Here is a 15,349-nt window from a genome sequence, read left to right as displayed (position 1 = left end):
ACTTATTTCTTTTTACTTATATTTCTTACTTATTTATTATTTATATATTTATTGGTCTAGTATCACAGGGTGGTCCAGGTTGTTGATTTGTTTATTGTTGGTCGAACAAAAAAAAAATCTTTCTATGTATATTTCTATATATATATATATATATATATATATATATATATATATATATATATATATATATATATATATATATATATATATATATATATATATATATATATATATATATATATATATATATATATATATGGTTTTTCCTCGGAAAATTCATCGGCAACACGTTTTCTGGATGTACAGTTTTCCAGGGACAAGTTATCAGTGGATGAGTATTCCCGGTTAACTATTGTCTTAAAGTGACTTTTCCTAGATGCGTTAAATTGTCGTACCCAGTATGGACGACTGTTGTTAGAAAGTTAGAAAGTTATTGCTTTCCTACATGTTTGTCGGTGTTTACTTTTTTTATTATATGAGGTGAGTCATAGTAGTCGTCACCAGAAAAGAGTATTTCATCATTTGCTAAATAAGTTTATATATTTTATGAATAAACGCTTCAAACTTCACTTATGCTAGAGCCCAACTACTATTACTCAGGTTAAGCTACAAGGTTACAAAAATTCAAGATTCATTTTTCTTTTTGAGAACAATGATATTTCAAAGTATTCGTCCACCGTAGACATGCAATCACCTTCCTTACTATTTGTGTAAAAGTAGATCATAACAACGACTCAAAAAGTATTCCAAGAGTTCATTTTCATCATCTACATCTTTATTTCATAATAAAAACCACACAAATATTCCATTTTGTCTAGCCTGAAACTAGTTCACCACATCTTTGGCATTTGCAATCAGATGGTTCTCGAAGCTTAACCTCCATGACACCTCTTTCCCCTTTGATTTGATTGCCATCTGAATCATAGCATTTTAAGAGAGACACTCGCCTCTCTCTTAAGAAACCCTCACGACAGCAGAGACACTCCTAAAAATAGTAAATGTTCAAATCATTAACTCCAATTTACAAATGTATATGTATTAAGATTACGAAAAAAAGTTCAGCAAAACAGCTTTTGAAGATGGGTAGTAAAAAAAGCTTCGCAACTTTTTCATTATCTTCAGAAATCTAACGCGGAGCTTTTTGTCTAGAAACTAAAGTTTTTGGTTTATAATTTCAGGATCTTAGATAAGAAAAAGAAGTAAGCACTCTTCGTAAACAATGAAAGTAAATCGCTACTGTCATGTCTATATATCGTAATTGAAATTTTCAAACCTTATAGGAAAAATTGCTGACAATGTTTCCAAACTGTTTTTAAAGGGAGGAGAAGTAGGGGGGGATATAGTTTAGGAATATCAAACCATGACTGAACATAAATTACCTTGCCGATCATCCTTTTGAGTTGAGCAGTTTTGGTAATTATCCCAAAAGTGTGCAGCGGCGAAATGGTGCAGAAGCGGCTTTTGATGTTTCATTCAGAATTTTGGATTCTGGGGGATGAGGGATAAGAGATCAAGGGTGTGCACCTAATTTTTTTTTTTATCAAGATACCTTCTATAAGATAAAGGTCTTATTTTTAATTTTTCTTTAGCTCTTATTTTCTATCTCTGTCTTTTGAACATACTTCTTCAAGCCACAATATTGCAATTCAGAGCTTTGTCAGCTTGGGGGGGGGACAACTGACTTAGGACGCAGCACAATAATTAGGTTCTTAAAAGTTCATAATATCTTTCAAAAAGAAAGAACATTTATAAAAAAAAAGAAGGGGGTATAAACAAGTTTACTTTAGTCTCTCTCCTCCTTCCTGAAATTAAATTTAGCACTTAGTCTCCCACAAATAAAGTACACGTTTTTCTGTTTTCAGTATCAATACGGTGATCTGAAAATAGGGACTTAGAAATATGGATTTAGGGATTTGAAAAAAGAAGAGAACTGTACCTTGAGGAATCCTGTAGGATGATTAACAGAAGGTTGGACTTGGGAGTTGCAAGTCCCTTCACACTTTGTTACTGCTACTTCACCTTCACAAGTCCTTGCCAGTGACCCACTTTCTGTATATTCCTCTGAAGAAAAAGAAATCCAGATGAGTAACATGTATTCTTACTGTTTAATAATGCAGAATTGAGAGAAAGAGTCAAACTTTACCGTAAAGAGCGGGGCGTTGAGAAGGGAGCATCCCCATATAAACACGGAGTAATTTCTGTTCGTTTTAAGTTTTAATGTCGCTCCTTACTTTCAGTTAAAAAAAAGACTATTTTTTTATTTAATTCTAATTAAAAGGCCCCCGTGTTTCAGTAGACGCTCTTAAAAAATTGGGACAAACAGTCAAACTTCAGCTTAAAGAGCAACGTTTTAAGGAGGGGGCAAACCTTCATATATAATTTTTCGATTTAAGAATTAACGACGCTTCTTGACTACTAAGGTCCCTGCGTCGGCCCTGCAATGCATTCCTGCAGCGTGATTCGATCTCTGGGTCCCGTATTACCAAGCTAAGGCCAAATCCACTGCGCCACCACAGGACAACCTTCATATATAGAATAATTTATGTTCCTTTTTCAAATAATGCCGGTAATTCTGGCCCACCCTCTATGAGATATATCCCTCCCCGAAACGGAAAAATCCTCCGTGGAAATTGCATTTAACCTAAAGTGCACCCCCGTCAAATTCTCTCCAGATAGTTATATCTTCGCTGAGAATACCCATCTCTGTAAAGTTTCTTGACGACGATTCAGCCTGAAAAATTCTCCTAAGCCTCCTTTCGTTTGAACAAGGCTTCAATCTCTAATCGGTTTCTCGATCACTCCAGAAATACCCCCTTCTTACTTCCCAGAACACACAACATGTGGAAAATAGCCCCCTCCCCCTGGAATATCTTCACATGAAAAATTCGGCAAAGAGAATGTAAGACAATTAAAAAGAATTTCGTATAGTAATTCTGTCAAATTCCCCCAGTGCAACATTTACCCTGGAATATTCAGCCTCCAGAAATTTGCTTCTTCAAGCAAGATTATCCCTATAGAAATCCAGCCCAAGCAGACCCCCCCAAAGAAAAAATGTCTGGATACTTCCAAATAACAGATGCTATACGTTAACAAAGGGCGACTTTCATAACTTACAGGCCTCTCCCTATAGACTAAAGGGGCTTATTTCGCACCCAAAAACATAATAATTTGACCTTTCAACTATACCGAACAAATGCATATCTTAAAATATTGATCAGAAAAGTTTGGGGAAAAATGGGCGTAGGAGGTGGCCCAGTTACCCTAAAAAAATTTTAGTCACTTTAAAAAAGGGCACTAGAACTTCTGATTTCTGTTCAGTAGCTCCTTCTCCTGATCTTCTAGGACTATTGTTTCGATAAAACCATCACTGGAAAAAAAAACAACAAAAAAATAAAAATAAACACGCACCCGTCCTTCTGGACAGATTTGCCTTCTGGCAAAAATACCAAAATTCTACATTTTTGAAGATAGGAGCTTGAAAATTCTGCAGTAGGGTTTTCTAGTACCCTTAACCTAATGCTGTGATTTTCAATAAGATCCCTTTAATTTTAGGGGGTATTTCTCCCCTATTTCAAAATCAGGCAAATTTTCACAAACTCTAACTGTTGATGGTAACACTAAACTTGATGAATCTTAATTTTTTCGAATCATCTTAATAAGCTGATTCTTTTAATATACCTATTGATATTTAAAGTTCCGTTTTATAGATTTTTGGTTACTATTGTTTGTTGAGCCAAATCGCTCCATACTTACAGTTCGTTACCACGAACTGTTTGATACCAGACGAATACTTTAAAAGTGATTAGTGATATGTACGAGAATAACACTGCTGTAGTTAATGTAGGAAATGAGGTTAGAAGCCGGTTTTTTTATTAATCTAGAGTTTAACAGGGTTGTTTTCTATCGCCATTTATATGGATAATTTTCATTGACTCATCCTTAAGGAGCACAATGCTAAAAGGTAATGGAAGAACACGGAATCAAATAAAAAAATTAAACTTTCTTGGACTTGGATTATGCTGATGACTTAAGCATCTTAGATGAAAATGTGAGCATGATGAATAAACACAAAGAGGCTTTGCGAGTTCAGGGTGGTAGAATAAGTTTGAAATTAAATTTTAAGAAGATAAAGTCGCTAAGGCTAGGAATAAGTGAAAATAAAAAGGCGGCACTGAGTAACCAAAGGATTGTTCAAGCAAACAGCTTCCCTTATATTAGTAGTACTATTAGAAATGACGGTGGAAAGCATCCAAGATGAAAACGAAACTAACGGGGTTTACCAAGATTTTAACTTTCAGAAACTTTCAAAACTCGGTGACCGGCTACAAAAGCAACAATAGAACAAGAAACAAATTAAACAATAGAAACATATTAAATATTGCAATGAAAAACAAAAAAGTATATGCCGGTCAAATTCTACAAGATCTGCAACTTTCAACAGATCTTTCTGATTCCAATTTTGACTCAATTCAATTTTTGACAGGAGCATAATATGTTCGATAGAATGTTCATTTAAAACGTAAATTCCACATTTATTTTGGTTCTATTTTAAGTATTTGTGCCCCCTCTCATATTGTTTTGAAAGTACTTTAAGGCTTTCTAGCGGAAAAAAGTATCCCAGAAACCCAGTATCCGGACCTAATGTGGACTCTTATTAGAATTAGAATATCATTGAAGCCAGACCAATCTCTTAGAAAAATTTCTTGAATCTTCATACTACCAGGATTCAAATTTTTTCTTGCCTACCTTCTATTCAAAGTACAGAGGGCAGTGAAAATCAAATCTAACGCCTGGAATGGTTCAGTGGAAACTAACACAGCTATATATATATCATTGCTAAATAGGAAGGATCAGTTATTCATTTTTTAATAAAATGCTGCAATGCAATTTTTCAAAGCAGCAGGTGTTAACTTAAAAAAAAACGAAATGTTGAGGGAAATAAAAAAAAATGTTAAAAACACAGAACCCTAAGTATTTTGAGAGGGTGTAGATTTCCTTTCAAGGTGTAGTTATGCTGGGGTACTTAGAGATTGCTAGTGCTTAGAGATTGCTAGTGCTTTCTAATTTAACTATTTAGTTTTGTTGATTCATCTTTCATGGTTCAAAGAGGCAAACCTGACAGAAATGTGATGCTGCTGTAGCATATTTATAATTTTGAAACAACCAAAAGAAAAATCTTAGAAAATTACAGCTGTCAGGTTGGGTCTTGGTACTCTAAAAATTATATTTTTGCCTGGAAGGGCAATTAGTCTTTTGAAGGTCAGTTTAGGCGCTGCCTTACAAGTTCAGTAAAACTGAAGGAAAGATATGAGGAGAAAGGAAAAGAAAATAAAGGACAAAGAGGGTAAGAAATAAGAATTAGAAGTACAAGTAAAAATATTGTATTACTTAATTTAAGAAAATTCGTAAAACTTTCTTATGCGAATCTTCTTTTCAATTAAATTATTTAGCATTTAGGAGTCTCTAGAAACTTTTACATCTTGTAGGTTAAGATGTGCTTTACGTGGCTGCACTCCATCCCCTAAAAATGAGCTAAATCGTTTGCAAAATATAATCCTGACTGCACGGCTGCATGAGTGAAACTAGAAATTGTGTTTGTAATGGTAGATTACATTAACTGAGTTTATTCATAAATTGTCTCCTTTTATTAGATTTACTATTTTATTTTTTTGTTGCTGTTGCTGTTGTTTTACTTTTTGTTTTAATGTTATTGTTACTGTTTATCAAATTTTAACGAAATACTCTTTTTTTTTATCAGATTTACTGTTTTTTAGTTTCAGCACAGAAACTTCTATTTAGGTTTAAGAAAGTTATTCGGTTAGTTTATCTAAATACTGAGGTGGAGGCAAAATTTAGTACATTCTGCATTTTGGCACCAGTACTCCTAAAGGTTTTACTTGATATTTTAGTATAACTGAGATTTAGCCTCAAGCCCTAAAATTGAGCTAACAGCAATTTACGACCAGCTCTGTTTTTCAGTACTTTTTTTTGTACTGATTTTTTTTTCTTCCTTGTTGCCACACTTAGTGAATACAATTTTGAACACAGTTTTCTAGTGTTTTAAATGCCTATCTGGAAACCTGACAGTAGGCATAGAAGAGGTCGCCCAAAGAATATTCTGTGTAGAATATTGGACTGGGCCCGAAAGATGGCTGTAAGCTCACTGAAAGATGAATGGAGGATATCATCGCAATGTCGTCCATGCACGATGAATGGAGATGCTTTGTCGATGCCCTATGCGCCGCCGATGGCACAGGCGGAACTAAGGTCGAAGGTCTGAAGGCCTAGAAATCCTACTAAAATTAAAACTAACCGTCTTGAAAGGCCTAATAGCCCTAAGGTATGATTTACACCAATATACCTGCAACTTTGACCATGCCTTAGGTGAAATAATTACGCCTCTCCAAGTGCAACTGATGTATGAAGATTCAATTGAGAAATTAATCGCACAGTCTAATCTATTTTACGAAAAGCGTGATGTGGTGCCAGCTTTCTTTGAAATTTCCTACATTTGTAATGAAGCGGCCGGACGGCTACGTTGTAAGTGGCGCTAGTGGTTTTTATGGCACTTGGTATTTACCAAGTGCCATATAGCGATCGCAATTTCTGTCGGTCTGTCTGTCCCGGTTTTGCTAGTTTGGCCTCTTCCAGATAAGCTAGGATGACGAAATTTGACAGGCGTATCAGGGACCAGACCAGATTAAATTCAAAATAGTCATTTCCCCGATTCGACCATCTGGTGGGGGAGTGGGGGGACGGTTAATTTGGAAAAAATCGAAAAAATGTGGTATTTTTAACTTACGAATAGGTGATCGGATCTTAATGAATTTTGATATTTAGAAGGACCTCACGTCTCAGAGCTCTATTAAACCCCCACCGGCATTAAGCCTCTGATTTCCCTTTTAAATCAATCTATTGATTCTTAGAATTTTGCTAGAGCTCATGCCATATGAGTTCTTGGCTCTTCCGATCTGGTCACAAGTACCATATGAGCTCTTAGCTCTTGTTAATCCCTGCCTTCCCAGGTTAGATCAATAAAGATCCAACTCGCATAAATTACTCTTTCTCTTTGTTGTGCCCCTTTCATGAACAAAACAACAGTAATGTGTTACGAACCTTTTGTAATATGAACGCTAGAGGGCAGAGTCTCACACGAATCTCCTCTTGTAACAACATTAGAAATGCTAAGTGTCAACAGTAGGCTTGCAACTGAACTTCTACGAAGCATTTTTGGCTATTAACTGAGGCTACTGAAAAACAGCTTGACCTTATATCCCAAAAAGATCATTTTGTCTCAGCTGGTCGCACTTTAGAAAACTTCAAATAATCATTTTCCAAAGTGGTAAATGTTGTTTCTCCACAAAGTGAAATATAAAATCATCGACTCCCTACTGATGAGAACCTTATGAACTACTTTGTTCTTTCTAGAAACATTAAAATCAGCTTACTTAAAAGCCTGCTATTTCAATTGTTTACGCATGACCTTAAACCTCTTAAAACACCTTATAAGCACTGTATAAGTCTTGCATTTCATTGACTGGGTTTTCTAGTATAGAAATGGAACATCTAGACAAAGTTCTGTATTTAGTGATTGGGATTCTGGCCACAAAATGTAAGTCTAAGATTTTGGTAAATTTTTAAACTTGCCTCGACCTAAAGAGGAAGGTTGTAACTTTCTACTGAGCATAGGGCAGCTGTCACCCGAGACCACTGTTTGCCCCACCCCCAGCTGAAATTTAGTTTCTTCAAAAAGCCTGTCAAAACTACGATAAGCCTAAAAAACTTCAAGTATCCACAGAAACATACAAGTTTTATTTAGTATACCTTTGCCTTTACGGTACTATATAGCTCATTTTTCATTGTTCACTACCATTTTCATTTAACTTGAGAAAATCACCTACAAATTTGCATTAGTAATGAGACGAATTTTTATTAACAAAAATTTACCCCACCCCCCCTCTCCAAAACAGGTTTTTGCAAACATGTGCTAAGGCTTAGCTTTTTCAGTAGCCTACACAAAAACGAATCAGGTTTGTCAATATTTGTAATTTGAATGATGCTTTAGCCAGTTTTGTTATATCTGGAAGTAGTAGCCATCCAATATTTACTTGTCAGTAACGGTATAAAAGGTTATAATTGAACCAGTTTTAATGCTATAGCAGTATAATCATTTCACAAATTAAATTTCATTGATCTAGAATGAAAAAAGGGAATGATGGGTCTTAGCAGTGTAATGGTACCAATTTTCGAAAATGTAAGGGAGGAGGCAAGAATTTTTACTATTTTTAATGAAGATAGAAAAAGGATCTTTTCACATTTGGAATAATGGATGACAATTAGCGTCCCTTTGTCCCGTTTCAGATTAGCACCGGTGCTTGCTTGACTGTCCGGAAAGATAGTGATATCAGCCATTCCAAATGTTTCACGTATTAAACGTGCCATGCTTTGAATGCAGCCGTTCAAGGTATTTCCGAGTTTCGTCCAAATGGTGTAAAATTGTTAGCCCTCAGGTTCAACGAACACACTTTGACCCTTCTATTTCATAAAGTTGCACTCCCGATTGTCTCTTATAGCTTCATACGACTCTAGCTTTGTCTCTCAACATAAATGTAGACGAAGTCCAAATAAGATTGTTTGGGGTTTGACGTGTTCAACCTATAGGTCGTGACAAATAAAGTGAAATAGAAGCGATCAAACACTTTTCTGGGGGACAAAATATGAATCAATCCCATAGTAAGTCAACAGGTTACATGAAAAGAACGAGGCTTACGTTTCTTCATTTCTATATTTGAGCTTCACTGACAATGCCAAAAAAGCTTCGTTTCACTAAGTCCCATGTAAATTCTTGAAAGTTTTGCTTGGTATCCCACACTAATATATTTCTTAAAAAATAATATTAACGCAGTGACCTGGTTTATTCTATCCCTAGTAAGAAGCAACGTAAATACAGTAAAGAAGCCATGATACTTCTATGGATTATTTTTCCCCAAAAGCATACATATGGAATGAGTAGTCATATAATCTTCTGAAAGGATTGGAAGTCGAAAGTTCTAGTGCTTATATAAGAGTCAAAATTGATCGAAGGGTGCCCAGCCCCTCTCCCATGCCCTGTGTCACCAAATACATCCCATTTGGAAGACTTCCATCCCAGATTGGAAGTCGAAAGTTCTAGTGCTTATATAAGAGTCAAAATTGATCGAAGGGTGCCCAGCCCCTCTCCCATGCCCTGTGTCACCAAATACATCCCATTAAAATTTTGAGGTTACCATTTTTTTCAAGTGGTTCAAAGGTCAAACGACTATGCTTCTTGGTTGACATAATCCCCCACAGCCCCAGCCTGTAAGTTATGCAAGTTATCCATTGTTAACATATAAGGGGGAAAAGGGTATGTTTGATCCTGGGTCTCTAAAAAGGCTTAGGGTATTAAGGTGAAACTTTCAGGGTGTGTTAAGAGGATGTTGAAGAGTCATTGGAAGGTAACCAGCCCTCTACTTCCCTTTTTAGGTTCTCCCCAACAGCCCTTGGGCAAGAATTTTAAATTATACAATTTGCCCGTTGTTTACATGCATTATTTATCATTAGGAAAAGGAGAAATTTTTGATTCTATGGGTTTTCGTAAACGCCAAGGAGATTACGATGAAAGTTTGGAGAATATTGAGGGGTATGTTAAACTGGACCAAAAGCCACTAACTGAGTCCAGTATATCAAAAAGGTGGAACTGGAATATCTATAGAACGGCTGATAGCCACGTTATTCAAAATAGTGTGATGGTCAAATCCCTATGCCTATAGAGATTATATAACCCTTCCCCCTAAACAATGCTGAACACATCAAAACACACAATGTGCACATTGGTTGTCAAATAGGTGGGTAAGCAATATCTAAGGAACGGCTGCGGGCAGTAGGCTGACACTCTTAGGGTATGTTGAGGGGGATGTTGAAAATTGATCGAAGGGTAGTGAGCCTCCCCTTATCTTTTTTAGATACCTGTCTCCTCAAAACTCATTGAAATTTTGAAAAATTGATTTTCTTTAAAATAGTCAAAAGGTCTTCCAATGCTACAATGCACCTACGGTCCCCCAGGGCAAGAGTTTCAAATTGCGTAATTTGTCATTTTTGCCTGTAGGATTTATCACGAAGAAAAGGAAGAATGTTTGGTTCGGGATGTATCTGCAATACCTCAAGAACAGAATATAGTATATTAACCTTAAACCTTCAGGGTATGCCGAAGAGACTGTTGAAAGCGGTCAGGGGTGGTGAGTCTGACTCTCACGCCTTTTTAGCTGAACACCCCCTCCCCCCAAAGACGCCCGATAAAAATTTTGAACTGGCCATCTTGTTCAAAATAGTCCAAAGGTCAAACAAATGTGGTTCCAGGGATTACATAACAACCTATAGCCTCTGGGACAAGGTTGCAAGCTACATAAATTTTCTATTGTTCATATAAAAGTTTGGCTATTGGGAAAAGGGGATATGTTAGATCCCGAGTCTCTAAAAAAGCTAAGGCTATTAGGGTAAAACTTTTAGAAAATGTTGAAGGATATCAAACAAGATTAAAATACACTACATGCACGATAGTTGAAATTCGACTGCTTGTAGCTGCAACATCTTGCAACTGCGACTACCGGTGACTGCAGTGGTAAATATTTGTATTTGATAGTGTGACTATTTATAACTTTGACTATTTGCACCTATGACTTCTTTTGACTGCAGACACTAAGGAATATGACTACTTGTGAGTGGTACTAAGGCTGCTTGAGATTACGATCGTGACTATTTACGACTCCGACTGCTTGTAACTGCGACTATTTGCGATTGAGAAAACTTTCGACTATGAACACTTACGACTGCGACTGCTAAAGCCTGCAAATACTTGCGAATAAAATTGCTTGTGATTGCGATAGGTTATGACTGCGACTGCAACTACTTGTCACTGTGACTACTTGCAACTGCATGTGTGATAAATTGTGATTACGAGTGTGACAACTCATAACAGCTACTGCTACTGCTTCTGGCCGTGACTACTTCAACTATTATAAGGTAAGGTACTATTAAACTAAATAAAATGACTTTTACTGCTACCTGCTTGTAAAAGTAGCACAATGAATCCAGGTTTTCAAAAAAGCCCATCTCCAACATTTCATGAAAGGCTATTTCAAAAGGCCGTACTGAGCAACGGCTATAGGGATTAATTTGAAAACGATTTTTTTTTTTAATTTCTATTAGTTTCAGGTTTCATTTGTTCTTTAACAGTCGTTTCTGGTCGTTTTGAGTTCGTAATACTTTAGAAATTTATTTTTTCTGGTTTTACGTTTCATATGGCTCGTTACTGCTCTCATAAGAATTTATTTTTTATGAAGTTGTTTTAATTAATTTAGTAAAGTGACCAAGAGAGGACCACCAAATGTGTACTTTGACATTCCGCTGATATATCCCCATGTTTGATTAATATTAACTATTTTCTTGAAAATACAATATATTTATATTTACAAGAAAATAGAAATGTTGCAAGAAGATTACAAGAAATGTTGTTGTTTCATTTTGAATTGCTATTTTGTGTTCATTTTTTTCCACCAATGTTTTGCTTTTTCTTAGTATACTTGTTAAGCTGGTTTCCAATAAATTAATTTAATGATTAACTGAACAAGATCACAACCACCTATATATTAGTTTCGGCTGTTATATAACACCCGTCATCTACAATGTTCTGAATTTTTGAATAGAAATTTACATCTTGTGGTGAGTAATAACAAATATATAATATTCTCGTTAATGGAAAATCGCTTTTCGGGGAATCTCCTAAATACATAGAATACATGCAAAAGATGGTTCGTACGGAATTTACCCGTATGAAAAGGTTGAACTGGAATAGGGGAAATATTCCACATCTTATTAACTACAATTAATATTAATAGTTACAAATTGATTATCAATATCTACAAATTTTTTTAAGTATGTTACTGAGAATTCTAAAGCAACATTCAATCTAAAAAATTCAGTACATTTGTAACTAATGTCTCTCATAATAATGATACGAATTTATTGCTTGCCAAAACTATACAAAGCAATACACCGTAAAGTATGACAAAAAGATGACCTACAGATTACAGTTTAACATGAATTAAGCTAAAAAAAAAGATTTTTCTTTTCAACTGAAAATAAGGGGCAACATTAAAACTTAAAACGAACACAAATTAGTACGTAAATGGGGTGGGTTTTCCCCTCCTCAACACCTCGCTCCTTAGGCTAAAGTTTGACTTTGTTTTCAAATTATTTAAGAGTGACTCCTGAAACACAAGGGCCGTTTAATTAAAATAATAAGTTTTTTTTTAATTTCTAAGAAATAACTTTAGCGTAAAGAGTGGAGTATTAAGGGGAGAGGATAAACATATACGTACTAATTTCTGTCAGTTCTAAATTTTAAGGCTGCTCCCTACTTCAAGTTGAAAAACTTTGCTTTTTTTATTTTTTATCTTTGATTTAAATAATACCGTGAAATCTGGACCCCCCTTCATGGAAATTTCCCGTCTCCCATGAAAAATCCTTCAATATAAGGGCCCTTTCACGTTCCCCTCCCCCTCGACCGATAAATGTATGTACACTCCAAAATAACCAGTATCATATGTAAATAATGGGGAAGCTCATAGCTTTAAACTCTGCCACCGGGGACTGTGGGGGGTCAAGTCATCCTCAAATATACATTTTTTAAATATTTCGACTATTTTCAACAAAGCATAATATCTCTAAATTCTGATCGGGTGACTTCTTGGAAAAAAGTAGCGTGGGGGATGGGGCTAACCACCCTCCAATATTTATAATCACTTTAAAAGGACACTAGAACTTTTGTATTCCGATCAAATGAGTCCTCAACCGATCTTCTAGGGTCACTGGTTCGATGCAACCACTCCTCCGGAAAACAAATAAAAAATAAATAAATAAACACGCATCTGTGAATTTTCTTCTGGCAAAAAATGCAAATAGGTGCTTGAAACTTCTACAGGACGTTATTTCTGTTACTGAATCTGATGTTGTAATTTTCATTAAGATCACTGGATTTTTTGGGGGGTTTTCTCCTTTTTTCCGAAATTTGGCAAATTTCCTCAGGCTCGTAACTTTTGATTGGTAGCATAAAACTTGTTAAATTTTATGTATTTATAATAAGCATAAAATTTTTCGAACTTTGTGAAATGCGGAGGATGCAATTGATTGTTCTATGCAGGAGCAGAAAAGTGTGCCAAAATTGATACTTCTAATTGGAATAAGGGTGTTGTCTAGACTGCTCCTCTACGAAAAATTCAACCATACAGGTAAATTCTTTAAACTCACCTTTTTTACCTTCACCTCGCACCCTTCGCTCTCCAATTTCAAGAGCTAGGATGCTTAATATCCTAAAGGAACTTCAGTCACCGTCCCCCCCCTGTTTCGTAGAAGTTGATTGCAGCTTATCCCTACCTCCAGCATAAGGTGACGTCCCCCTCATGAAGCTTCTTGTCAGACCAAGGCACTGGCCTTTTTACCGTGGACCCATCCTCTACTTTTCAGTTATCTAAGTACGATGAAATCCTTTGGCTAAGTATTTGACCTAAAGTTCTCCTCTGTCCCAAATATACCATTGCCATAGCTATCTTCTATTACCCACCAAATCAGAACATTGATGCAAGACGCAAATTTCTCCAGCAGTTAAAGAACAGCGCTGATTTTGATGTCTCTAAGCATCCAAATGCCGGACTTTTTCTGGTTCGTGGCCCCAATGAACTTAAGATGAATTCCATTTGCTACTCTCTAAAAGTTAAGCAAATAGTAAAAATACCAAGAACTAGCGGAAACACCTCTCTAGATATCATTCTGACTAATCTGAATAACTTTTACAGTCCCCCCTTAGCTTTGCCTCCATTGGGGGGGGGGGGTGTAATCTTTTTCTCCTCCTGTCTCCCCCTTTCAATTTTAAGCATTCATTCTCAGTAACTTATGGCTCTTACCTCCCGCTTCGAAAAACTAGCCTTCTTTTTATTGGAACGTGGCTGAGTACTAGGGATCGGTCTGGTATTTATAGTTTGCATAATCTTGATAAAAATCACGACTTTTCACACAAAGCTCAATGATAAATATCTAATTTCTTTCCAAGGAAAAAGATTTAAGAAGTGCTCCACTGACAAACCAGTCATTAATCAACCCATAAGAGCGTTAATTAGAAAAAAAACTGGATCTTTTCAGAAATGGTAAAATGGATAAAGCTATTAATTTAAGAAAAGAAATTACGTAAATCTGCCCGATCCTACTACAGGAATAAGGCCGAAGAATTGTTTGCCAAAAATTGGTGGTCCAAAAAAAAATGTTGTGTTAAGAGCCTAGACCAGCTTGATTTCAACCTACATGAATCCCTCAAAAATTACTGCTAATAATCTTAACTAGTTCCTTGTTTATATAGTCCAGAGTCTTTCGGCATTGTCTTATCAATTACCTACAGATGTTCTCCCACCTGCTTTCCCCTCTATATCTCCGTCTGAGATCAGTAGAAAAATTGGGAAACTACGAAAAACAAGAGTCTGCCCTTTAGACATCCCGTTTCCTCTCATTTTTGCTTTCAGTGGCTTCCTTTCAAAGCCCTCGTCTGCTCAGACTATATGAAAAATTACTTGTAGATTGGCTAAAAGAGAAAGAGCCAAGAGCTCATATGGTACTTGTGACGAGGTTGGAACCTAAAATTAGACTCGGTATTAGAGTTTTCGATTTTGTCGTCCTGGCACGTCAAGAAGCATCGAACTCGCCGAAGCAATAGCAATTCCACAAACTCCCCCAAAGAGATCGGATCTGATCATCTTATGTCAATCACGTATCCATAACTTGTGCTTATTCTTGAACTTACGGAAGCACTAGAGATCCCCCAATACCCTCAAAGAGAGCGGATATGGTTCAGATATGTCAATCACGTACCTAGGACTTGTGCTTATTCCTCTCACCAAGTTTCATCCCGATCTCTGAACTCTAAGCGTTTTCCAAGATTTCCGGTTCCCCCTCCAACTCCCCCCAGAGTCACCAGATCTGGTCAGGATTCAAAATAAGAGCTCTGAGACAGGAGGTCTTTCCAAATATCAATTTTCTTAACATACAATCGCCCGTTCGTTCGTAAGTTAAAAATGCCTCATTTTTTCTAATTTCTTCGAATTAACCGTCCCTCCACTCCCCGCCCCCTAGATGGTCGAATTGGGGAAGTGACTATCTCTAATTTAATCTGGACCAGTTCCTGATACGTCTGTGAACTTTCATCGTCTTTGCTTATCTGGAAGTGCCTGAACTAGCAAAACCGAGACCGACAGACAGAAAATGTAATCACTATATGTCGCTATGT

The 15,349-nt window shown here is 36.3% G+C and overlaps 2 protein-coding genes across 2 annotated transcripts in view; one reads left to right on the top strand and one right to left on the bottom strand.

The window, feature by feature from the left end:
- Nucleotides 1–757: 757 nt before the first annotated feature.
- LOC136030454 (partner of bursicon-like) lies at nt 758–7,243 on the bottom strand. The gene is made up of 3 exons (XM_065709458.1): nt 7,117–7,243; nt 1,937–2,061; nt 758–985 (listed from the first exon to the last, which is right to left on the bottom strand). The coding sequence occupies exons 1-3, from the start codon at nt 7,226–7,228 to the stop codon at nt 815–817; spliced, it is 408 nt and encodes a 135-aa protein (XP_065565530.1). The 5' UTR covers nt 7,229–7,243; the 3' UTR covers nt 758–814.
- Nucleotides 7,244–7,492: 249 nt separating this feature from the next.
- The window catches only part of LOC136029834 (bursicon-like), a 35,618-nt gene continuing 27,761 nt past the window's right edge, over nt 7,493–15,349 (top strand). The window contains exon 1 of the mRNA XM_065708291.1: nt 7,493–7,612. Within this exon, the coding sequence (XP_065564363.1) occupies nt 7,558–7,612 (55 nt within the window). The 5' untranslated portion in view covers nt 7,493–7,557. The remainder of the gene's footprint in view (nt 7,613–15,349) is intronic.

The sequence above is a fragment of the Artemia franciscana genome, chromosome 8 (genome assembly GCF_032884065.1).
Source record: "Artemia franciscana chromosome 8, ASM3288406v1, whole genome shotgun sequence".
Lineage (NCBI taxonomy): Eukaryota > Metazoa > Arthropoda > Branchiopoda > Anostraca > Artemiidae > Artemia > Artemia franciscana.
This window is presented reverse-complemented; position numbering and strand designations above follow the sequence as displayed.